This window comes from Nicotiana tomentosiformis, chromosome 3 (assembly GCF_000390325.3).
Source record: "Nicotiana tomentosiformis chromosome 3, ASM39032v3, whole genome shotgun sequence".
NCBI lineage: Eukaryota > Viridiplantae > Streptophyta > Magnoliopsida > Solanales > Solanaceae > Nicotiana > Nicotiana tomentosiformis.
Genome location: NC_090814.1, coordinates 99,844,521 through 99,870,466, shown reverse-complemented (window position 1 = coordinate 99,870,466; position 25,946 = coordinate 99,844,521). Strand labels below are relative to the sequence as shown.

At 38.0% G+C, this 25,946-nt stretch overlaps 3 protein-coding genes across 4 annotated transcripts; 1 reads left to right on the top strand and 2 right to left on the bottom strand.

Moving 5' to 3' along the window:
- Positions 1–363: 363 nt before the first annotated feature.
- LOC104090014 (sialyltransferase-like protein 2) lies at positions 364–14,296 on the top strand. 2 transcript variants are annotated; one of them, XM_009595044.4, is made up of 12 exons: positions 366–643; positions 771–844; positions 9,661–9,750; positions 10,028–10,105; positions 10,287–10,387; positions 11,290–11,482; positions 11,562–11,652; positions 11,727–11,791; positions 12,576–12,730; positions 12,847–12,928; positions 13,350–13,459; positions 13,596–14,296. In XM_009595044.4, the coding sequence occupies exons 1-12, from the start codon at positions 556–558 to the stop codon at positions 13,807–13,809; spliced, it is 1,341 nt and encodes a 446-aa protein (XP_009593339.1). In that variant the 5' UTR covers positions 366–555; the 3' UTR covers positions 13,810–14,296. The 2 variants fall into 2 exon arrangements, with proteins under 2 accessions (XP_009593340.1, XP_009593339.1); XM_009595045.4 differs by lacking the exons at positions 9,661–9,750; positions 10,028–10,105 and having other exon boundaries at positions 364–643; positions 10,271–10,387.
- Positions 14,297–14,595: 299 nt separating this feature from the next.
- LOC104090012 (uncharacterized) lies at positions 14,596–20,876 on the bottom strand. Its single transcript, XM_009595042.4, has 2 exons — positions 19,876–20,876; positions 14,596–14,895 (listed from the first exon to the last, which is right to left on the bottom strand). Exon 1 carries the CDS (start codon positions 20,706–20,708, stop codon positions 19,893–19,895), a length of 816 nt encoding a protein of 271 aa, XP_009593337.1. The 5' UTR covers positions 20,709–20,876; the 3' UTR covers positions 14,596–14,895; positions 19,876–19,892.
- A 1,781-nt stretch (positions 20,877–22,657) lies between these two features.
- Positions 22,658–25,608, bottom strand: LOC104090010 (uncharacterized). The gene is made up of 5 exons (XM_070197335.1): positions 25,359–25,608; positions 24,032–24,130; positions 23,794–23,902; positions 23,617–23,697; positions 22,658–23,152 (listed from the first exon to the last, which is right to left on the bottom strand). The coding sequence occupies exons 1-5, from the start codon at positions 25,532–25,534 to the stop codon at positions 23,036–23,038; spliced, it is 582 nt and encodes a 193-aa protein (XP_070053436.1). The 5' UTR covers positions 25,535–25,608; the 3' UTR covers positions 22,658–23,035.
- Between the last annotated feature and the right edge of the window lie 338 nt (positions 25,609–25,946).

Here is a 25,946-nt window from a genome sequence, read left to right as displayed (position 1 = left end):
ATATATATATATATATATATATTATGCATTCGCTAGTCATTTTAGTTTAAAAAATTAGGTGGACGACTATTTGGATTAATTCTTCAAGCAATTTTAAGGACAACTTATATTATAAGTAAATAGGAAGATGAAAAAGTAGGATGATAAAATTGTTTTGGAAACTCTAAAATATCAAAATATATGTTGTACATTCCAAATGAACGAGTATATTCTATCCAAAATAGAATTAGTAGTATTTCAATGGGCAGTAGAAGGAATATTGTAGGTTTGGGAGCCTAAACTGAAGTACAAAATAAGTTGGTGTGTCCGAAAGACACGCTTTTAAACTTCATTGGTAAAACTAAAAAGGAAAAAAAGTAAAGGGAAGCTTCCGGTGCATCAGTGTGTCCCCTGATTTGAGAGCGAAAAATTAAGACAGTTTCAATTTCCTCTTCCAGATCTAACGCTCACCATACTCACACAGTCACACGCACACACAGAGAAAAGAGAGCAATAGATTCATTGATTAATCGATTGAAGTTCAGAAAATTGACGAAGTATTAATATTGATTTTAGATGAAGCTATTGAAGCTGGCATTTTTAGTTGCTTTGGCATCTGGACTTGGAGCTATTCTCATCTACATCACTGGTCTCTCCTCTCCACGTGCGTAGATAAATCATTTACCCGTTCTTTTATTCGCACCAAAATATAGGAAAAAAACTTACTATTTAATTGTGCACCGACTTGTGAATGTGAATGAAGTGATAAAATTTGTTCGTTATATGTGTAGATGGATCATATCATGTCTCGGATGAGGATTTGGAGGCATTGCGAACTCTACAGAGTGGTTTTCAGAAGTGCGTGGTGAGTTGGACTTTTTTTTTTTTTTTTTTTTGGTTATGCGATTTCAATTTTGATATGGAAGTTTGTTCTCATTGCTCTAATGAAGCTTTAAAGTATCTGAATTGTCAAATGCATAGGTGAACTTCTATTTTGTGCACTTTTTTTCGTACTGCATTGTGGGGACGCTAGAAAATGAAGGAATTTTGGCTTCATGGATATATTACTGTTTAATTACTACTAACTTAGATCGGGATGCTAAAAACTTAGCATCTTTTAACGTCTTTTAAATAATATTTCATGTTAAATTACGGTACAAAGATCAGAACTAGTAGCTTGCTCTTTTAGGCAGTAGGCTAATATTGGTTTAGCTTGGGTCAGTGTTTGTTACCTCTCTGTATGTTTTCTGATATCATTAGTTTAAATATGTCTGTAGCATTTTCTTCTTGATTGAGTATGTGGAATGACATTCTTCATAAGTTTAAGATAAAAGCTGAAGAATAATATTTTTCTAAGCAAGCAAAAGTTTTCATTAATGCCCAAAAGGAAAGCACTAAGATAGTGCTGGTCTTTTCAAAAGAGAACCAGCCCTTCACGATCAGCTTTCTTGTAATGCACCTATGGGATCTACCAAACTATTCTCATAAAACATAATGTAATTTACGCCAGAGAGCTAAAATACTAAAACACTTAAAAGTATGTACAGTCGCAGGATTTCCTTAAAAATATCTCTGGGATCTTTCATTCACAAAACCCAAGCAATGCAGGCTGGTATTTTCTCCACATCCCTTTCAATTTTATCTGAACTTACATCCATCTCCACATCAAAATAAGTCGGCATCACTCATTCAACTCGATAAATTTGAGAAACAGTTCCCAAAATTGCGCTGCCACAGGGAAATGCAAAAAGGTGGTCATTTATGTGCTCCACACTTTCAAGTTTTTGCTTTGAAAAACAGTGCAGAATGCAGAAGATAGAGAGGAGAGATTTTCAAATCCGAAGCCGAAGCCGAACCGAGCTAGCGACGACGACGGCGCGAGGCTTGCTCTCTTCTCAACTCTTTAAGAGCTAAAAGAAGTGCTTCTATATACAAGCACACAATTTTTCCTCTTCCTATCCAATGAGGGACAAAGTTCCTTTGTAAAAGGGACTAATTCAAAATTTTATTTTCCTTCATTTCTTTTCCCAGCATTTTTGTTTTAATTAATAAAACCCAACAATCCCCCACATGAATGGGGAATGGCTATTCGGAAAAAACATGCATGAAAAAACTATGTGATTCGCAAGTAAGGATTAATCGCATTTGGATAAGTAGGTTTCCCTTTGAACTTTCCGTAGTGAACATATATCGGATATACTCGATCAATCGGTAGATTTGATATCTTTGAACCGTCGAACTTTAATGTATACCTAGACAACCATACGTCACACAATCAACCCTTAACCGTCTTGGTTCTCATTCTTGTGTTCATTAACATCGCCTGGTTTCATAAGTGCGTAGAGAACTGGCCTTACAAAACTTTTCTTGAAGCGGCTTACACTTCACACTTACATAGGTGATTCCTAAACGTGTTATCCTGTAGATACACTATTTGATATACCCCGTATCAAACTTAGAAACCATTAAAAAGCTTTAACGCTTTATTCTTGTTACTGAACATTGTCTTCATCATGAGAATTGACCAAAATTTTATTTGACAATGTTTAACCGTCACTAATGACTTTGTTTGATCTCCTTGAACCTAGATCTTGGATCTCCAGTCTCCTAGGTAGAGTTACTGCCACAGTGACTTGTCCTTGGCCATAGTCCCATTCCCTTTGATGACTTCTCAACCGCCTCTCTAGTTAGGCCTTTTGTAAACGAATCTGATACATTATCTTTTTGACTTTACATAGTCAATTGTGATAATTCCACTAGAGAGTAGTTGTCTAACGGTATTATGCCTTCGTTGTATCTGATGAGATTTCCCGTTATACATAACGCTCCCAACCCTTCCTATTGCCGCTTGACTGTCACAATTTATGTATATAGGTGCCAAAGGTTTGGACCAAAATGGAATATCTTCCAAGAAATTCCGGAGCCATTCAGCTTCTTCACCGACCTTGTCTAAAGCTATAAACTCAGACTCCATTGTAGAGCGGGCGATGCATGCCTGTTTGGACGACTTCCCAGACACTGCTCATCCACCAATGGTAAAAACGTATCCACTTGTGGATTTTGATTCTGTTGATCCAGTGATCCAATTTGCATCACTATATCCCTCAATAACTGCGGGATAAATATTATAATGCAATGCATAGTCTTGGGTATATTTCAAATACCCCAAAACTAGTTTCATTGCTATCCAATGAGCTTGGTCGGGATTACTTGTATATTGACTAAGCTTACTTATCGCACAAGCTATATCAGGTCGTGTACAATTCATAATGTACATCAAACTTCCCAACACTCGAGCATATTCCAATTGAGACTTGCTTTGACCTTTATTCTTTACAAGAGTATGGTTTAAATCAATTGGCGTTCTTGCAACTTTAAAGTCCAAATATTTGAACTTTTCAAGTACCATTTTAATATAATGAGATTGAGACAAAGCTAGACCTTGGGGAGTTTTAAGGATCTTAATTCCCAAAATTAAATCAGCAATCCCTAAGTCTTTCATATCAAACTTACTAGTAAGCATGCGCTTAGTCAGTGTTGTGAAGAGCGTGAAGCGAGAAAAAGCGACAAGCCTCTTTTCGCTTAAAGCGAGAAGCGAAGCGCTCGCTTTTTGAAGTGAAGCGGAATTTAAAAAAAATATTAAAATAAATACTGCATAGACAACACATGTAACTGTAAGCAAATGTTCAATACTTCAATGTAAAAACTAAAGAGTAGCATAAATTAAAGCACAAAATGAGCATATTATTCTTCTACAATATTGTCAAATTCTTGTATTCCACTATCATTATTGTATTGCTCGTCATCTTCTTCAACTTCTTCTTCATCAACTACGAAAAAGGGCAGTATAACTGAAACGAAAAAATGGGCAGCATTTCAGCTTTTTTATCACTGAAACAGTGCAAGAAAATGAAGAAGAAGAAGAGAAGAATGAGAAAGAAGAACTGAAGGGAAAAAAAATTCGCCAGCATTTCGCTGCTATTTGGACGCTGAAACAGTAAAAGAAAAAGAAAAAGAAGAAGAAGAAGAAGGAGGAGGAAGAAGAAATCACATACCTGGACTAAACTTGATGATCTTGAAGTTAAAAAGTGTAGAAAACTTGGAACCCTAGTCGCCTCTTTCTTTCTCTGCTGCTGGTGGTCGATATGTTTTAATAAAAAAATAGCTTTTTTAATTAAAAAGGTTGGCAGCCCTTTAAAACAGAGAAACGCTCGCTTCAGTCGCCTCGCTTCGCATCGTCGCTTCTCGCTTTTTAGTGGGAAGCGACCGTTTTTGAATACCTGCTACGCTTCAGATAGCAGAAGCGGTGGTTGGGTCGCTTCGCTTCGCTTCTCGCTTTAAGCGAGGAAGCGCCCGCTTTTCACAACACTGCGCTTAGTAGCATTTATGTTAGCAATGTCGTTACTCATTATCATTCTAAACCCTTTAACAACTAATCTTGCCTTATATTTGTCAATAGTACCATCAACTTTCATTTTCCTTTTAAAAATCCACTAAGAACCCAAAGGTTTGTTTCCTGGAGGAAGATCAACCAATTTCCAAGTATGATTACTTAATATGGATTCTATTTCACTATTGACTGCTTCTTTCCAATATTGTGCTTCCGAGGAAGGCATTGCTTCTTTGAACGTTTGAGGCTCATTTTTCAACAAGAATGCCAGAAAATCTGGTCCAAAGGAAGTAGTTGTCCTTTGACGTTTACTACGTCTTAGATTTTCCTCATTAAAAGTACTTTCCTTTGCTTCTTCCCGAGGTCGCTTAGATTTTTCACTAGACGACTCACATTCCCTTTTATACGGATAAATATTCTCAAAGAATTCAACATTATCTGATTCAATTACCGTATTAATATGATTGTCGGGATTTTCTGATTTATGAACCAGAAAACGATATGCCTTACTATTTGTTGCATATCCTATGAAGACGCAATCAACGGTTTTTGGTCCAATCTTTACCCTTTTGGGTTTAGGGACTTGCACTTTAGCCAAACACCCCCACACTTTAAAATATTTTAAGTTGGATTTTCTTACTTTTCATTTTTCTTATGGAATGGATTGTGTTTTTCTATGGGGAACTCGATTGAGTATTCAGTTAGCTGTAAGAATAGCTTTCCCCCCAAGTTCTGAGGTAAACCAGAACGTATTAACAAGGCATTCATCATCTCCTTTAGCGTTCTATTTTTTCTTTCCGCAATTTCATTAGATGGCAGTGAGTAATGGGCAGTTGTTTGGTGAATAATGCCATGTTCCAAACATATTTATTCGCTACCCATATCACTTTTTATCATTTTGATCTTTTTGTTTAGTTGCGTTTCAACTTTATTTTTGTATTGCTTGAATGCATCAATCGCTTCATCTTTACTATTAAATAAGTAAATATAGCAATATCTAGTATTGTCGTCAATAGAAGTTATGAAATACTTTTTCCCACCGCGAGGTGGTATTGACTTCATGTCGCAAATATCTGTGTGAATTAAGTCTAAAGGATTTGAATTCCTTTCAACTGACTTATAAGGGTGTTTAACATACTTTGATTCCACACATATTTGACATTTCGAGTTATTGCATTCAAACTTAGGCAATACTTCCAAATTAATCATTTTTCGCAAAGTTTTGAAGTTGACGTGTCCTAAACGTTCATGCTATAAATTATTTGACTCAAGCAAGTAAGAAGAAACTGAAATTTTATTCATATTCAATGGCAATTACATTGAGTTTTGAAAAGGTCCTCAGTAAGGTAACCTTTTCCTACATACATTTCATTCTTACTAATTACAACCTTGTCAGAAACAAAAACACACTTAAAGCCGTTCTTGACTAGAAGTGATGTCGAGACTAAATTCTTCCGCATTTCAGGAACATGAAGGACATCGTTTAGAGTCACAATCTTGCCGGAAATCATCTTCAAAGCTATCTTGCCCGTTCCTTCAATTTTTGTAGTAGCGGAATTTGCCATAAAAACTGTCTCGTCGGGACCAGCGGGAGCATAAGGAGCAAACAACTCCTTGTTAGCACAAACATGACGAGTAGCCCCAGAATCAATCCACCATTCTCTAGGATTTCCGACCAGGTTGCATTCAGAAAGCATGACACACAAGTCGTTTATTTCGTCATTCTTCTCAATCATGTTTGCTTGGCTTTTCTTCTTGTCCTTCTTTGGTGCACGACAGTCAACAGCCTTGTGTCTAACCTTTCCACAATTGTGGCAATTACCTTTAAACTTCTTTTTGCTTGGGTAATTCTCTTTTTGCTCGTTGAAGCTTCCTCAACAATATTTGCACTCATTATTGTTGAATTTTCACGAGACTTCTTTTCTACAGTCTTGTTGTCCTCTTCAATCATTAGCAAATAATAAGGTCTTCCAACGTCATCTCCTTGCGCTTATGTTTCAAGTAGTTTTTACGGTCCTTCCACATTTGAGGCAACTTTTCAATAAATGCCGCAACTTGAAACACTTCATTTATGACCACACCTACAATCATAAATTTAGAATTAATAATATAATCAATATCTTTAATAAAAATATTGATTCGATTTATACCTTCGGCAAGGAGGTCATGAACGATGACTTGCAGTTCTTGAACTTGAGTTATGACAGACTTACTGTCAACCATTTTAAAGTCCAAGAATTTTGCGGCAACAAACTTTAAGTCCAGCATCTTCCGTCTTGTACTTCTTTTCAAGAGCGTTCCACAACTCTTTCGAAGTTTCCATGACACTGTAAACGCTGTACAAGCCATCTTCCAAACAACTCAATATATAATTTTTGCACAAGAAGTCAGAATGCTTCTATGCCTCCGTGACCACAAACCGCTCATTAGCCGGAGTTTCTTCTCCGAAGATTGGAACGTCCTCGCTTATAAAGCGCTGCAAACTAAGTGTGGTCAGGTAGAAGAACATTTTCTACTGCCAGCGCTTGAAGTCCACGCCGGAAAAGTTTTCGGGCTTTTCTGCCGGTGCCATCGCCGGCGCAGGCGTTCTGCGACTTGAAGATGCAGTAGCCATTGCAACAGTAGTCGTCCCAACAGAACCATTTTGTTATTCCGTACTTGTTGTCATTTTTCTGTAAAAGAAATTGACACAAACAGAATTAGTATCTCGGTGAAGTTTTTATATCTTCAAACCGAATACAAACAACCGAGTAGAAAATCACAAGGATTTTAATCTCGGATTGAGTAGAAAGTCACAAAGACTTTAATCTCAAACTGGAGTAGAAAATCCGAAGATTTTAATCTCCAAAACGGGAGTAGAAAATCACTTGGATTTTAGTTTCCCAAACCAGAAAGTAAGATTAACACAGAAATAAATATTAAATTCCTTAAGCTTGTTAGTAATGTGTATTCAAAACCAGAAAATCAGAAGACGTTAGTTTAAGAAAACAAAGATAGAAAATTCTGAGCCCACAAGTTTCTTGTGTGTCCTTAAGGAATTTAATCCCCTCACAGTTGCCCAAGGTTTCGGATTAATTCATCCCAGGATAGAATGGAATAACTATTATGTGATAGCGGCACTTCAAATCACAGAACTTTGGCGAACTCAAATGGCGGAGCAAATCACACAAAATGCTTAAGTTTTTGCTTTGAAAAACAGTGCAGAATGCAGAAGATAGAGAGGAGAGATTTTCAGATTCGGTGGTGGAAGTATGAGGCTGAGCCTCTATATTTATAGCCAACAAAGTTGAGTCCCAACAGGTGCAAAGGTGCCTCTTCGTTTGAAGAGGTATCTATTCTGACATAAAACTTTGAATTACTGTTAAAAATATTAGGAAAGGAAAAATTATCAAAATAATTATTAAAAATTTCCAAAATAACATTTTTCGCGCAAAAATATGAGGAAAGGAAATATTAAATGACAGAAAAGGAAAATAAATTTGGTCCAAAAAATTATCAATCAATTTTATCAATTGACCGAACCCAAATCCGAATAGCCGAAGCCGAGCGAGCGACGACGACGACGCGAGGCTTGCTCTCTTCTCAACTCTTTAAGAGGTAGAAGGAGTGCTTCTATATATAAGCACAAGAATTTTCCTATTCCTAGAGAAGTTTGGAATGGAGTCCTAGAGAAGTTTGAAAAGAGGCTTGCAACTTGGCAAATGCAATACCTCTCCATGGGTGGCCGGTTAACTTTAATCAATAGTGTACTGGACAGTCTTCCCACATACTGTGTCTTTGTTCCCAATTCCAACCTCAGTCCTAAAGCAAATGGACAAACTTAGAAGGAAGTTCTTATGGGAAGGGTGCAGCAAAACACACAAATTTCCACTAGTGAAATGGCTCAAGGCAACACAACCAAAATTCAAAGGAGGCTTGGGCATCAGGGATCTACAAGTACACAACAAAGCTATGCTCTTAAAATGGCTTTGGAGATATGGACAGGAGGAATCTAGGCTATGGAAGGACATCATAGTTGCTAAATATGGAGCACACAACCACTGGTGTTCCAAGAAAACCAACACTCCTCATGGAGTTGATCTATGGAAGAACATCAGCAACCACGGGTATGAATTCTTCCAAAATGCAACTTTCAAAGTTGGGAATGGAACTAGTATTAAGTTTTGGAAGGATAGATGGTTCGGAAATACACCTTTGAAAGACATGTTTCCCGGTATGTATCACATTGCCTTGAACAAAGACTCCGATGTTGCTCAAAATAGAGACAATGGCACCTGGTGCCCACTTTTCAGAAGAAATTTGCAAGATTGGGAGGTCAACAGCCTACTCACAATGTTAAGCTCCCTAGGTCACAACATCGAAGATCAACAGCCTGACAAACTTATTTGGGGAAATTCTAAGAGAGGCAAGTACACAGTCAAAGAAGGATACATTCACCTCTGTGACCAGAATCCAATAATAGATAACTGGCCATGGAAACATATCTGGAGAACTAAAGTGTCTACCAAGGTGACTTGCTTCACATGGTTGTCTCTAAATGGGGCCTGTGTCACTCAAGGCAACTTAATCAAGAGGAACATCACACTAGTTAATAGATGCTACATGTGCCAACAACAGTCAGAAAGTGTAAACCACCTATTCCTTCACTGCTCAGTTGCAAAAGAAATTTGGAACTTCTTCTACACTATCTTTGGTCTGAAATGGGTTATGCCACAATCAACAAAGCAAGCTTTTGAAAGTTGGTATTTTTGGAGAGTTGGCAAATCCATTAGAAAAATCTGGAAAATGGTGCCGGCTGCAATTTTTTGGTGTATTTGGAAAGAAAGGAACCGAAGATGTTTTGATGGCATATCAACTCCACTCTACTCCCTCAAGGCTGCGTGTTTAGTTAACTTATTTAGCTGGAACTATCTCACCCCTGATAATAGTGCTGATACTTTTGTGGATTTCATTAGCTCCCTGATAGTGGCATAGGCTTTTGTAAATGGAGCTAATTACCCTATCTCTTTTGTACTCTTTGCATCTTCTTGATGCCCTTTAATGAAACTAATTAACTTCATCAAAAAATTTTCCTCTTCTTATCCAATGAGGGACAAATTACTTTGTAAAAGGGACTAATTCAAAATTTTATTTCCCTCCATTTCTTTTCCCACCATTTTTCATTCACACCTCTTTTATTTTAATTGATAAAACCCAACATAATGTACATCAGCTTTTAGATCTTTATGATCAGTTGACAACATATTTGTTCAGAAATGTTTGTTGTATTTGCTAACTTTAAAGTGATGCAGAGTGCAAATGGATTAGGTTTACAAGCTGTGAGTGGCAGGGACAATTGTGAGGTTATAATGAGGTTTCCCAGTGAAACAGTTCCAAAGTGGGTAAGTTTATTTTTCGCGCACTGCAACCATCCTCTCGCCCCCCACCCCCCAAAAAAAAAAAAATTCCATGTTTCTCTGTCCTAGCTACCATGCTAGTATAATAATCTTCTTCATTATTAAAATTCTGACACATCAAAAGTCTAATCCTCTTTCTTGCACAAGAACTTAGATTGTCCCTCTCTCACTCGATACTTATTTCATAAAGTGCAACTTGCAAATAGTTGCTGAATATCCTCAGCTAATAACTAACCACCTTTTTTTGTTCCACATCTAATAGAAAGATCCAAAAACGGGAGAACTTGAGGGCTTGTCATATGAGCTGAATTTATGTGAAGCTGTGGCTACTTGGGAACAGGTCACTAAGTTTTTCACTTGACTACAGGATTTAATTTGTACTATTTGTGTTATTATTGAAATTAAGGTGTTCTGCTTCTCCAGCTAGAGTGTTTGCTTGAAGCTGGCTTACCTAAACTTTACAATTTGCGTATTGTTTTACATACTACAATTGATTTAAATACAGTGGGATGATTGCTCAGGTGAGGAACAGTACCACAGTACTCACTAAAGAGTACATTGATGCTCTACCAAATGGATGGGAGGACTATGCATGGCAGAGGATTAATAAGGGAGTACTCCTGTAAGCGTGATCTCGCTTTTGATCATATGGTTCTAGATATTGTTGGTACTATCACATAGAATTTCTTAAATATATATGGCATAACTAGTTGCATAAACATGAACGGAATGATTGAATTTTTCTTCAACCAGGCAAACACACTGCGGACACTTGTCCTTCTAATGTAATACATTATGTTGCTAACTTTTTTGATCAGTAAAGGATATTTCATTAATAGCAAAAACAACGCAAAGAAAGTGCTGGAATATTTACATCAGAATCATTCAGCAGGCGGTAAAAGGCAAAAGGGCCAGACTAGCTCTAAGCCATAAACATCACCTGTCCATGTAATGATGCTATAACTTCTAGCATAGATTCAGCCACATCTTTAAACTCCATTTTGCATGGGAAAAAAAGACAATTAATTTTGTCTCTAGACTAGATTATAATGACCCTCGAAGCACCTCTGGTTCCTCTCTTCTCGTAAAGCCCGCCAAATACATGCAGGAATTATGTTCCACTTCTTCAAAATTTGTTTGTCCTTGCTTTTTCTGAACCAGCAATATAGTAGCTCATAAGTAGTCTTTGGCATTACAACTGTAGCCCCAACGTACCAAAAAATAGCTGCCAAAATAGGTGGGAACAGTGTAGAAATAAGTGATCAACACTTTCACTCTCTTTATGTTGTTAACTTCTTGATCTAATATAACTGAAATCTTCTATGTGATCTTATAGCAGTGTGCAATGTGTAATTGTATATCATAGGATTGTTGAATCTTAATGTAAGGCAAAAGTCTTAATGTAAGGCAAAAGTTCTTCAATCTTTGATGAAGAACTTGAAGATTACGTGAACGTCACCTTCCTGTAACTAAAGAATCTGGGTGTGTGCTGATTTTAGCGGACGCGTCACTTTTCTGGTGCAGGAACCGATGTGAAAATAGAACTCTTTGCATGGAAAAGCTCTCTCTTGTACTTCCAGAAAGACCACCATTAGTTCCAAGGCAGTATGGTCGATGTGCTGTTATTGGCAATTCAGGAGATCTTCTGAGAACAAAATTTGGCGATGAGATTGATGGCTATGAAGCTGTTTTCAGGGAAAATGGAGCACCGATACAGGTTTTGCGATCTTATCAACTTTTCCTTTTCACTTGATTTTGTGTACCCTTAACACCTCCCTTCTTTATTGTTTTCACAGAACTACACAGAGTTTGTGGGCTCCAAAAGTACATTTCGCCTTCTTAATAGGGGTTCTGCTAAAGCTCTTGACAAAGTAGCAGAGTTGTATGGTATTGGCACCATTCGACTTGTTGTAGGGTTTGATCTTTTATTACAATCATGCTAAAAATCTTAAATTCTACAGACAAAGGAAAGGAGGTGCTGATAGTCAAAACAACTATACATGACATCATGAACAAGATGATTCGGGTGAGTACTTTCTTCTGCATTTGATATGCATGGACTTGTAAAATATCTTTTTGTTTTGCATGATGTGCATTGACTTAGACTATATTAAAGAACCGTCTACCGATGGAGGAAGTAAGAAAATATGTTCCATGAAAGTTCAGTATTTGGTCTGGATCCTGGTGCACCTAACAAACCCATGCCCAATGTTAACCTGCGTGATTATCCATGTTGATATGATAATGGTTAACTATTATCCCCAAGCTTATCTTGTGGTAAGGGGTTGCTTGTTAGAAGACTGAATGTGTATTTTTCTCGTAGCAAAACAGAGAAGAACAAACTTATTTGTCTGGACGGTTTGGTAGGAAATAGATATGTTATATGGTTACAGAAAAGAAGATATAAAACAAATGGAGTGTTTAGTTTTGCATCCCAAAGAACTGAGAGTGTCAGTCATGTGGTGTAACTACATCGAAATTCTGCAATGTCGAATGCAAGCACAAGTATAATCATAACACTGACTGTACATCCAAGCTGACTTGTGTGCTGCTATTTGGGAAGCTCTATCTTCTAAGTCAAATCTATAGTGAGTTATTTCTTTTATCTTGTTTGGGAAGACGTTTTCCTTTTGAAACAAAACAAAAATCAGAATTTTGTACTGCTTGTTATTCTATAGCTAGTATATCCACTCCAAAGCGTCTTGCCTTAAACTAGATATATCTTTCGCCATATGATACAATATAGCTGTTTCTCAGGCAGACTGGAAATTATTTATTTACACCTTCCTGTGTGGTATGTCTTTCTGTAGGAAGTTCCAATTCTCAACCCAGTATATCTCATGTTGGGTGCATCCTTTGGTTCTGCAGCAAAAGGAACTGGACTAAAGGCTCTAGAATTTGCCCTTTCCATCTGTGATACTGTCGATATGTATGGTTTTACAGTTGATCCAGGCTATAAAGAATGGTAAGATGAAGCTAAAACAGCTTATATCAGATTCCTTTTTTCTAAATATTCTAGAACATAGTGACCAGATCTTCATGTCCAGCATACCTGATCAGACAGTGTTTGTATCATCTCAGGACTAGATATTTTTCAGAGTCTCGGCAAGGTCATACACCTCTGCAGGGAAGGGCATACTATCAAATGATGGAATGCCTAGGGGTTAGTAATAACTGCTTTTATAAAGATGCTAATCTGTTTCCTTTTCACCAAATAGTGGCTTTCCTGTTGATGTCATCATCACTTAAGTTATTACGATAAATCTAAGGGTGGGAAGTTGGCCATATTATGATGAAAAGTATAGTTAACTGCTTAACGTTAATTATCAAAGAAGTAAGCAAGCACACTTATCACAGAAGAGACCGAGCATGGAGATCTCAGATTTTTCTGTAACACATTTTCACATACATCGGCCTTGTAGATACATCCCGGAGAAACACTAAAATCATACTTCTAACTTGAGAAACAGTCATGAGAGAATTAATAACAAGCATTTCCAGCTGTTATTTTTTTTTTCTTTCACGGTATTATGAATTTCCTTCATTGATAAATTGCACATCTAACTTTTATCAAAATTTTAAAGCTTATTAAAATCCATTCCCCTATGCGAGCGGATCCAAATCGTGTTGTGAAGTGGTTACCCAGCCGCAGCTCAATCACTGCTGCCCGAATTGCATCAGAGAAATTGCTGAGGTAAATGATCATATTTCCTGCTGCCGCAATAACATTTACTTCAACGTCAAGAAATCCACATCCCAATGTACTCTCAAATTTCTTTATTCAAATTGTTTGACAATTTCATTTAAGCTCGGTCTGCTTGTCTCTATAGGAGGGTCGGAGCTGGATCGACCAATCTTTTGGCTACATGTTCCATCATTAAGAAACAGAAAGGAAAGAATGTGGACATGTCAACCCTTAGAAGAGCAGCCGGTGAACATCACAAATATGTCAAAGGCACAACAATGTATCCTTTGGAGCACAATCCAGGACATGGCCAACTCTGCACAGTTACCAACAAATTGATAATCAGAAAACTGAACTAACACTAAGATCATTAGACCAGATTTCAGCGTTATTCTGTGAAAAGTGCCTTGCGTGCCTTGGGAAGATGGCCTGCTAATATTCTTTTATGTGCATTTCTTGACCGCTCAACCGTCTTGAGAGTTCGCAGCGCTTGAGACCTGAATGTTGAACACAAGGTTGGTTTAAGCCTTATTGACAGGCACGTGGAAGGTTATGGTGACTCTTACCAAATTACACGACATGAGTTTTCCATTTATTTTTATGTACTCTTTTGGTGGCTTCTATGGACAGATTATTTTCTTTTTCAAGTTTAACTCTCTCAAATGTATATCAGGTATCATCTCTCTTCTACGAGTAGTTGTTTGTTTTTAGCATGAAATGAAGAAGTCAAGCAGTAATTGGCATTATTTTATGGATTAGAAAATTTAGGATCCTTGTCCATTTAATTGATGGTGTCTTTCGGCAACAAAACTTCATTTTGAGATATAAAATTCATATTTTTGTTCTTTTTCGGTTTTTTTCTTTCCCCTTTCCTGTTTCAAAACATACATCATTGGAGTCCTTGAATTCTATTTTCAATGAGCAGCGAGGGCAATGGCTCATACCACTTATCTGACGTATATAGTTGGAAGATATCCGATATCCTCTTCTGAATGAGAAGCCAGAAATGAACAAGGTTGCCATTTTTATTTTTCATAACCTCCACATTGCTATAACCTGGCAATTGAGCAGTCTGGAAAACAATCCCGATATGTTTCAGAATGAGAAGCCAGAAATAACCACGGTGATAAAAAGCCATTCTCAACTACCACAATATAATGCCTTTACATCCTCGCAAATTGATTCTTACATCTCTTTGCCAAAAAAAAGAAATTAACAGAACGAATGTTATATAACTGATCATGTATGCTTGCTCCCCCATTCTACAGGCCCTCTATTGTTTTCATAAGGGAACTTAACAGAAAACTAATACGCATAATTCGTCCAATCAATCAGGAGAACTGGTGTCCACCTACATTGAACTATTTATGATACACAAGAACCATTATCTGTCCAGGATCATGTTTCATACCACCCGACTTCTTCCGTCAAAGTCGAGAAACCATCTGGCCATACAAAAGGACTCAAAATTAGAATTACTTGCTAGAATAGAAACTGCAGTTTGCTGGCTCTAGAAGATATATAGGGTTCTACTCGAATCTGGTGGTCTTGCTGGCCAAGAACTCCAAGAAGCAAATTAAAGGTGAGGGGAAGCTAATGGAGTAACAAAACAAAATGGCATCTAAACTATCAGTTCGTTCGTTTCAATACTAGTCCCAAAACATTCTGAAAATCCACCTACGTGAAAAGCAGAACTCTCAGAAGTTCTTGAAGAAAAGATTCTGGATGAGTACCCAAAGATTAATTGCAGAATCTCCTAGGCTGTCGATTCAGAATAATCAATAAATTGTACTCCCCTGTCCCAAATTAGTTGTCATGTATTACTTCTAGAGAGTCAATTTGACTAATTTTTTAGACTAAATTAGATTAGATAAACTCAATATTTTAAAATTTAAATTTGGATACTCACAAACTATTCAAAAAGTACTACACGTGCAATTTTTCTCATATCAAAATGATGAAAAAATACGTTTTAAAACATTGGTCAAAGTTCACATAGTTTGTCTCACAAAACAAGACAACTAATTTGGGACAAAGTAAGAGAAGCTCGCTTGCGCTGATATTTATCACTGACCAGCAGATTCCTTTCTCCTAAAGCCTGTCAAAAACCAACCAAAGAGAAAGGAAGCATTTCCGACCACGACTTCCGCCAAAAGCTGAACCTGATGCAGGAAAGTTTGGGAGCAAGCAGGGGACGATGTAAGAAGGTTGTAATGGGTGCATTGAAGTTCAGCCTCTAAATGGGCAGTAACTGTGGTCAAATAATTTTTAAGAAAATATGTATATACTAAGTTCGCACCAACTACAATGGCACAAAGGCACCCACATCCACTAACCTAAAATCCTAGATCCGTCTAGAGAGGGGGGGGGGGGGGGGTAACATCCCACTTTTGGAGAGGATAGGCTTGTCTGTGCTTGCGCGTGAGTTTTTGCTTATGGTTACCTTCCAAGGGCAAAGAGGACCAAGATATTCACTTCACATCTTCTTGTCCTCTACTTGTGATGACAAGCCAACTGTTCTGATGGTTAACAAATGACCATCTTGATCAGGAGGCACACCTAATCTCATTTTTGATGAAGATGACTTCCTTAACATCAATATATGCAACACAAAGTGCTCAGCAGGGTCACTGTAACTCAAGTATGTCTTCTATGAGGTTTGTCATTCTTACCTAAAAGTTCCGCAGCAATGTTTCTACTCAATGTGGTTGGGCCCTTGTCATGACCTAAGCCCGTGGCACGAATTATCCGATTTGGGCCTAGGCCCGCACGGTTAGTTTTTTTGGGCTACGCCGCCACGAGTCCCAAAAGCGCGCGTCCTTATATAGCTCTTCACTTTCCTCTCCCGGGTCGATGAGGGCGGGTCAAGTAGAACTGGTAGGTTTCTAGGCTGGCAAGCTTCTGAAGAGGGAGTGCACATGTTACCTTAGACAATCCCACATCGGAATAGGAGAGGAAAGTGAAGAGCTATATAAGGAATGATACAAGTTCACATGGTACGCGTATTTTGGGGCTCGAGGCAGCGTAGCCCAAAAAGGCAAATCCGTGCGGGCCTAGGCCCAAAGCGGGCTATTCGTGCCACGGGCTTAGGTCATGACAAATATGGTATCATAGCGCCAGCATATTGAAGCAGCTCCTGCTCCTAATGTGGATACTATGCGTCTACCTCCCTCCATCAGGGAAAACAAACATCATTCAGCACAAGAATTGATAGTGACAGAACATGCTCAATCATTCAACTGTCAAATTTGTACCAATGTGCTGTTACCCGACCGAAAATTCATGAACCAAATTTTTTGTTCTCATCCTTTCTGTGTCAATTGTATCGTAAAGTACATCACCGTGAAGCTTGAGAACAATATAGGACATATTTCGTGTCCCTTCCTGGATTGTGACCAGCTTTTGGACCCCATATCCTCTCGGGATCTTGTGGCTCCAGAGCTATTTGTGAAATGGGGAGATGTGCTATGTCGGTCCTCTATTTTAGTGTTTCCGCATTGTCACTGTCCAAATCAGAAATGTGGGGCATTGATTCTGGACACTTGTGGGGGAAACCATAAGCGCTCAATATGTCCTAGTTGTAAGAAAAGTTTTTGCTTTCGTTGCATGATTCCGTGGCACTCTGAGTTAAAATGCGAGGAGTTGACCGACGAAAACGACGTAGCTTTTAGCAAGCTTGCTAGTCGCAATCCGGGTAGGGACACAGAATATGTCCTATATTGTTCTCAAACTTCACGGTGATGTACTTTATGATACAATTGACACAGAAAGGATGAGAACAAAAATTTTGGTTCATGAATTTTCGGTCGGGTAACAGCACATTGGTACAAATTTGACAGCTGAATGATTGAGCATGTTCTGTCACTATGTGCTGAATGATGTGTGTTTTCCCTGATGGAAGGGGGTGGATGCATAGTATCCACACTAGGAGCAGGAACTGCTTCAATATGCTGGTGCTCTGATACCATATTTGTCATGACCTAAGTCCGTGGCACGAATTGTCCGCTTTGGGCCTAGGCCCGCACAGATTTGTCTTTTTGGGCTACGCCGCTTCGAGCCCCAAAAGCGCGCGTACCATATGAACTTGTACTATTCCTTATATAGCTTTTCACTTTCCTCGTCTAAAGGTGACATGCGCACCTTCTCTTCAGAAGCTTGCCAGTCTAAAAACCTGTCGGTCCTACAGGGCGTAGCCGAAAAAGGAAAATCCGTGTGGGCCTAGGCCCAAAGTGGACAATTCGTGCCACGGGCTTAGGTCATGACAAATATGGTATCAGAGCGCCAGCGTATTGAAGCAGCTCCTGCTTCTAGTATGGATACTATGCATCCACCTCCCTCCATCATGAAAACACACATCATTCAACACAAGAATTGGTAGTGACGGAACATGCTCAATCATTCAACTGTCAAATTTGTACCAATGTGTTGTTACCTGACTGAAAATTAGTGAACCAAATTTTTTTCTCATCCTTTCTGTGTCAATTGTATCATAAAGTACATCACCGTGAAGCTTGAGAACAATATAGGACATATTTCGTGTCTTTGCCCAGATTGTGACCAGCTTTTGGACCCCATATCCTCTCGGGATCTTGTGGGTCCGGAGCCATTTGTGAAATGGGGAGATGTGCTATGTCGGTCCTCTGTTTCTGTGTTTCCGCATTGTTGCTATCCAAATTAGAAATGTGGGGCATTGATTCTGGACACTTGTGGGGGAAAAGCTAAGCGCTCAATATGTCCCAGTTGTAAGAAAAGTTTTTGCTTTCGCTGCATGATTCCGTGGCACTCTAAGTTAAAATGCGAGGAGTTGACCGATGAAAACGGCGTGGCTTTTAGCAAGCTTGCTAGTCGCAATCAGGGCAGGGACGCAGAATATTTCCTATATTGTTCTCAAGCTTCACGGCGATATACTTTATGATACAATTGACACCAAAAGGATGAGAACAAAAATTTTGGTTCATGAATTTTCGGTCGGATAACACATTGGTACAAATTTGACAGCTGGATAATTGAGCATGTTCTGTCACTACCAATTTCTTATGTTGAATGATATGTGTTTTCCCTGATGGAGGGAAGTTGATGCATAATATCCACACTCGCTCTAATACCATATTTGTCATGACCTAAGCCCGTGGCACGAATTGTCCGCTTTGGGCCTAGGCCCGCACAGATTTGACTTTTTGGGCTACGCTGCTTCGAGCCCCAAAAGCACGCGTACCATGTGAACTTGTGTCATTCCTTATATAACTCTTCACTTTGCTCTCCCATTCCGATGTGGGATTCATCTAAGGTTACATGTGCACCCCTTCTTCAGAAGCTTGCCAGCCTAGAAACCTGTCGGTCCTACTTGACCCGCCCTCATCGGCTCACCCTCCGTCATGGGCATCACATGCTATGATAACATATTTGTCATGACCTAAAGTGGCACGAATTGTTCGCTTTGGGTATAGGCCCGCACGGACGTGCGCTTTTCGGGCTCGAGGCGGCGTAGCCCAAAATGGCAAATCTATGCGAGCCTAGGCCCAAAGCGGACAATTCGTACCACGGGCTTAGGTCATGACAGTCTCGCAACAGTTTCACTTAAGCAAGAAATCTTTGAGACATTAACTGTGAAGCTCAGAGTTCACATTATGATTGCCAACTCCCAAAACCAAGCAAAAAGTTAAAAGTCAGTACCACACAGTTCATACAAATATGATCTTGACAGGGACATACAAAAGTATAAGAACGAACACATAGGAACTGCAAACCACTATAAGATTATTCACAGAATATTAGTTTCACACAGATGATATAGACCCAACAATATAGCAAACACGTCAATAACCAACATTCTGCAGCACCAAGTACAAAATTGGCTACTGAATCCAAATTAACCACACATTAGATAATGGCTGAAGAGAATGTTGTCTAGAGATCCTGCCCATCATCAATAAAACAATTTTACCTTATCACAAAGAAAATGTTCTCTAGAGCTCCTCATGCTACAATAGATTGAAGATAAAATTCACTGAATGCTGCAGGTACTCTAAGAAAGGAAAGGAATGCCAATAGCACAATCCCAGGGTCATTTGGAAAGTAGCAGCAATGCGCATTCAGCAACCAAATAAGACCCGTGGCGCTTAAATAAGATTGAAATGAAGTTTGGACATCAAATTTATTAGGAAAACTAAAAGGGCAACTACCATTCATTTTTGAATGACGCATCTCTATGTTGCAGGTCTCAAAGTTTTGATCTATTTAGGACAAAATTAAGATGTTACCAACAGTTAGAGCACTATACACTACAAAACCACACTAGTATATTAGAAGTGCATTCTAAAGTCTAAACTACTAAAATATCAGCAAAATTATGAGGTTAAGCTGCAAGTAATGCTAATGATCGGCAAAATTTCAACAGTAAGCCTAAGCAACTACAAAAGCCTTACAGGTCATGCTCCTCCACTCAAGAGAACCCTTTATTTAGATTCTGAATTGAGCAATACATTTTTCTTCGCGATCCGACTGCACTGATTCCCATATCCCTAAGATCCTCCAACGTTAGCATTGGTAAAACCTCATCGTCAACCTCATGAATCTCAAACAGAGAGGCATACCGACCAAGTCCTAGCTGGTTCAGCCATACCTTAACCCCATTCCTCTGTGAACCCCAGTTCCAATCTCGGGCCTCTGTATCAGTAGTTGGGCCCTCCTCTGAAACCCTAGTCGCCGTCTTCCTACCATTCACATTACCCATTCCTCTATAAATGTCAATATCTATATTATTGTCAGGGGAATGAACTGGGCTATGTTCTGAGTTTTCATTATTCTCCAAATCTTCCACATCAGTACTAAGTGTTTTGTCATCTTTGGTAGCCCAACAAGACCTCATTTTCTTGGTTATTGGACCTTTCTTGGATTTCAAATTCCTAATTTTCCAACTACCAATGGCAACAGTATCCAAATTTGCATCCCCGTTACCCTCCCCCTCAACATTACTCCTATCATTCAATTTTTTCTTAAAATTGCTATTGCCATTAGGGTTAGTATCAACTAGGGTTAGGGTTTGATTACTTGATAAGTTGGCGAGATGATGATTTTTGGAAACCTTGTTGGACGGAGACTTCATGAGAGATTTGGGCTTTCGTTGGTGTTGGTCGAAAGAAGAATCATAACCGCCGATGTCGCCTAGCCGGACGCTGGGACGACGGTGGCGTTTGGAGCCGACGTTGTCGTGTGCAACCATTGCTCCGTCATCCTCCGGTGGCGGAAACTCCGACATTGACAACTCCAGTTAGGGTTTCGGGGAAAAGAATGTGAAGAAAAAGGCGTACATTGAGGAGAGTAGTATAGATGTATGGATAATTGGGAAATTAAAAGGGAAGTGAAGAAGAAAAATGGAAGGGGAATTTTTCAGCTTCTTTTTTAGATGAAAGAAGTGAGGGGGAAGATTTTGAGGAACATTCCAATGAGTAAAAGATCATTTACATATATTTAGTTCCAGATGCATGCCACGTCACACGTGCTGAGATTGCAAGATTGAACGCTACGGTAGGCTCCATTAGTCCTATATTCGAAAACCTACTAAACCGATCGAATCTTACCGCACCGAATCAATTTTTAGGTTTTTATTAAAGAAATCGAAAGTTTTGATATATATTTATAACCGCACCGATAATTAGGGTAAATTTTTTATTTTATAAAAATAAACCGAAAAAATACCGAAACGTACCGAATAAATTTTACATGTAAAAAATATATTTATATAATAAGTTTAAAAATAATAATGCATTAAATTTTTTTTGGGCCTTGGAATTATGAAAATTGTTACAAGCCAACAAGTAATTAAACTCAAAATACTAATTCCTAAAACCTATTATGCTACTTCTACTTAAACTAACTTATTTCAAGTATCTTCATCAGCAAGACACAAAGTATTCTAGTGATTATGAGTAACAAACTACAATGTATTGAATATGTTTCCTTTCATATAATTTAAATTTATCTTTTTGAATATTTAATCTTTTATAGACTTTATTCTTGAGTCCCAGTTTGGTTAATATCTTTCCACTCGTGTGATTTATATTTTTTTTACCTTTGCTTGGTTTCTTTTACGTTGTTGTAGAATAGTTGATGGATCTATACTCTAACCATCTTTCATTTTTTTAATTCATCATCATTTAAACAGTAAAAATGTCTAGAGAGTTTTGCTAAGTCCTATAAAAGAACATATGTTATTGCATTCTACTTCTACTGGTAAATTTTACATGATATTTAAAAAATACCGAAAATTAACCGAACCGTACCGATACCGAAGAGAAACCGACATGATTGGGACGGTTTCGAAAAGTTTAATTTTGGTTATACATAATAGAATAACCGAAAAATTGGTATGGTACAAATTTTATAAAATAACCGGTCGAACCGAACCATTGACACCCCTAGGTTCCATATACCGGCTGGCTCCACCACTTATGCGGCGGCCGGCGGTTGCTGTCTTCTCATTTCAGGTGGAGTATTTTTTTTTTCTTTTGGTGGCTCAATAATCATAATTATAAAATTTTAACACACTTTTGAGAAAAAAATGCTGCTTAGACTATGGAGTTTAATTTATTATTTGGTGGACTCATGTTATCAAAATGTTTGTATGACATAATGAAATACTAATTTTAGACTCCTTATATTGTGAATAGAAACCCCACTACATAATCACCAAAACTCGTACTTGTTAAGAACATTACTGCCAACAATTCTATGCTAATTTCAAAGTGCTCAAGCTATCCTTTTTTAATCTTTTTGGATCTTATAAAAGACAAATAACAATACTATGCTTACATGCATTGTATACTACTGAAGTGGATGCCTCTTCCTTATTCACACCAGTGAAACTGAGTAAGTAAGGGCACATCAATTAGGGGATGATGATCCAGCAATTTTAGGATTGTTAACACAAAGAGCTCTTAAATCAACATTTTTGGATTTAATTGATATACAAATTTTCTTGTCTAAATAAGTATCCATTTCCGAGTTTGAGTTATGACCGTCTACTCATTTTTACGCCTACCTGATTAGCATCTCAGTTAGTTGAAATTGGCGGAAATGGGTTATTATGAATTGGACAAGGCGAGCATCTCCAAAATTGCAAAGAGAAGCCGGACTTTACTAGTTGTTACAAAGGCAGAATTAGGGGGCGGAAGGGGTTCACTCGAACCCAAAATTACACTCTACATATAAGGCAAAATCCGATTTATACCTCTATATTTTATATTTTGAATCATCTTAACACAACCCAAAAACATAGTTCAGTAGTCAAGTAAAAGCCTTTATAAGGTCGTTATTCAATTTTCAGGCCACAATCTCTTTTAATTTTTTAACATATTCTTTTCTTGAACCCCTTAGCGAAATCTTGCCCCCGCCACTAGTTGTTAGTCATAAAAGTTTTACAGGCAGACCTAGTAGTACTCATACGATATATTATTCAGCTCATCAAAATGCAGTTAAACGGATTTGCGCTCTTTACGGTTTGAGATGTGTATCCTAGCTGAGATATTTCCTTTGACTGGCTTAAAAACCAATTTCTATATGGGGCTATGCCTTTGTAACAGAATATCAGTGCTTTTTCTTTGAGTTCCCAGCACTTGACTTTGATGATGGAGTAGAAATAACTCTCACGAACAATAGGACGACGAGAACTACAGAAACATGGGATCCATACTTTGCGAGCAGCTTCTGCACAAAGACAACAAGTATTATAAACAGATTTTCGTATCACCTTGGAAAAGAAGACATTAACTTAGCTCTATCACTACAGGTAATGAGAGTATATATAATACTAGGAGCAATTATACTTCACCATGACACTGTATGCATTAGAACTATTCCAAATAGGAAATAGCTCCTAAATTGGTCTCCCCTATTCCTGAAACAACTTCCCCATACAAACTAACAGAAAGGCATCTCCGAAAACGCCACTTGCTTTTTCCATTTTGTGGCAAGTGAAATTTAGAGAATTTGAGCAGTGGAGAAATGGAAGATAATAAAGAAGAGGTCTCAAGTTACCTTTGCCTGAGAGTATGCAGCCAGTCCAAACCAGCCAGATTGGTAAAATAAGAGATAATGAGTCAGAACAGCAAGAAATATTTACAGAACAATTAGAAGGAAACCATATTTCATGCTTGTGCAAGGAGGACAAAGGTTACCGCGTCAAATTTGTAGCCAACAGCTTTTTCTGCAAAGGTTTCTAGTGGCGGAATGGGCGTAGAATATGCTTCCTGAAGATAGCCCATAAGATGGCAAAAGTAAAAGTTGAGAAATAAAAGCTGATGGCAACCAATACGTCTCTCCTAACAGATTTTCATTAATCAAACCTGTAGTTTTGATTTCGTAGGGATACGGAATGTTATGGCAGCAGGCGCGCTATAGTAAGTTGTTTTCACTTTGGACTCCAACTCAAAAGAGTGTGAAACATGAGAGCCACTGCCAATCACATGTAGCAAAAGAATAGTACTAAATGAAACAAACAAACTAGAGGAAAATTTGGAGAGGCATAGGCCTCAAGTAATAGGAAGTGAATACAAGTTTGAATGTGCAAAAGATTTAACTTACGCATCAAGTCTTTCCCATGACTGAGAGGTGTTTCCAGCCACAAAATCAAATATTTTCGGAGACCAGCTATCATCAGTAAGACTGACATCATATATAGCACTGCACAAGTTCACAAAAGATAAACAGTCTTTTCAGATAGATTGAACTTATCATCCTTCCACATGAAGGGTGAAAGCAGGACCTCGTAGTGATGTGCGCTCCCACTCAAGTAAACAGGTGTGCAGTATGTACCCTTTACTATATCACAAATAAAAAAACGACTTGTGGTACGTTGATCCAGCAGCCAACGCAGGTGCAAACCAGATTTGTATATTAACATGGCATAAATGTTTCGGATTCAAATAGGAGAAGAATATGAATTATGGCGATTAACTTATGCAAATTAAGATAGATCAAAGAATTTAGCATAAAATGATATAAATCTTTTCCCATTGGAGAATATTCCTAATACAACAACAACCTAGTGGAATCCACAAGTGGGGATTGGAGAATATTCCTAATATTTTATGAATTGTCAGAAGGGTCACAACTCAAATTCCCAAGCAAGACTAGAAAGAAAGATTGAAGACAAGAAGATGCAGAAGCCACTATGAACTCCATCATAGTAAAAAAAAATTAATCAAGTAACTCCATCATAGTAATTTCACTATTAAGGACGCAAATTACCAGAGCCATCCATATGACAGTGACAGTCTTTAAGCCGCAAATGATGGGTTAGTAGAAAATACAGGAGTACTATTTACTGGGAAAGTATATATAAACAATAGTAAACATGACGTGATTTTCTTTGAAGTTTCCAGTTCTTACTTCATGTCACTTTCTTCACCCATCGCTTATATGTAAATTGCACCACAAGTCTCGTAACATATCCTCCATCTACCCTGTATATGCCACCTATTTTTATACCCTCCAAACATTAAGAACCATCTAGACATGATTTCTAAAGATAAAATATTTCCACAAAATACATTTCCTATTAAAATATTTCAAATCAAACCATGTCCAATTTTAACTATTTTTCTATGAGAAAAATAGACGACCAAATTGCCGGGGTTTTTTTTGGCACTAAAGGGTCGAGCTGAGTAATTAGACTGTTACTGACTTTAAATTAAAAAGAAAAATTGAATTGATCCCAAATTCCCTCATTCAATTCAGACTTATCTTACATGTGTACAATCCATTCTAATATAAACAAAATTTCAGAAAGAAAGGAATCAGATTGTTCAACACACATGTATACAAATACAGAAACATACATTTTGCGCTTTTGGATTTGAGTATAAGGTTACATAAAGCGGTAAAAAATAAAAGAGCAAGGAGTACTAACAGAGATCCATGGTTATAGACGTCAATGGAAACGGAGACACGTTCGGAACCGGACTTGAGCTTAACGACAGATGCCTTCTTGTGTGCCACTACAAATGGAGTTTCCGACGCCGCCGTTAAAGAGGAAACTGCAAACAGAGCTAGGACGGCCAAGATTGTCATTGCTGCTGTCGCCATTAGGAAATGTTTTCAAAGAAGGTGGAGATAGAAAATGATATAAACGTGGAGGAAAATATATTTAGGGCACGGTAAATGAGGTTAACGTCATAAATAGGCTGTAGTAGGCTGTCCCTACCTTAATTAGTCTTTTAATATTGTTTATAATCCAAAAAAGCCCACTATATAATTTGAGCCCAAATAATATAAACAGTCAATTTGCACAAATAGCATATTTCTATGCCACTATTGACTTTTTGACGGGAGAGTAACACAAAAAGGATTATTTGGTGCTGTCGTTTAAATTTTGATTTTGATAAAAAGAAAAAGTCCGGGAAAGTAATTTCCGATCAGAAATTTTCCCTTGCACATATTGATCTTTCGTGTGCTCACTTGATTTGATTCCCACTCCAGTATTTGCCTAAATGTTATT

Coding starts and splice junctions, on each gene's coding strand:
- LOC104090014 (XM_009595044.4), top strand. CDS start 556: ATGAAGCTATTGAAGCTGGCATTTTTAGTTGCTTTGGCATCTGGACTT. Junction 12,929..13,349: donor AAATGATGGAATGCCTAGGG/GTTAGTAATAAC, acceptor AAAATTTTAAAG/CTTATTAAAATCCATTCCCC. Junction 13,460..13,595: donor GCATCAGAGAAATTGCTGAG/GTAAATGATCAT, acceptor TTGTCTCTATAG/GAGGGTCGGAGCTGGATCGA.
- LOC104090012 (XM_009595042.4), bottom strand. CDS start 20,708: ATGTCGGAGTTTCCGCCACCGGAGGATGACGGAGCAATGGTTGCACAC.
- LOC104090010 (XM_070197335.1), bottom strand. CDS start 25,534: ATGGCGACAGCAGCAATGACAATCTTGGCCGTCCTAGCTCTGTTTGCA. Junction 23,698..23,793: donor CTACGAAATCAAAACTACAG/GTTTGATTAATG, acceptor GGCTATCTTCAG/GAAGCATATTCTACGCCCAT. Junction 23,153..23,616: donor AATTTGACGCGGTAACCTTT/GTCCTCCTTGCA, acceptor TTTGTGCAGAAG/CTGCTCGCAAAGTATGGATC.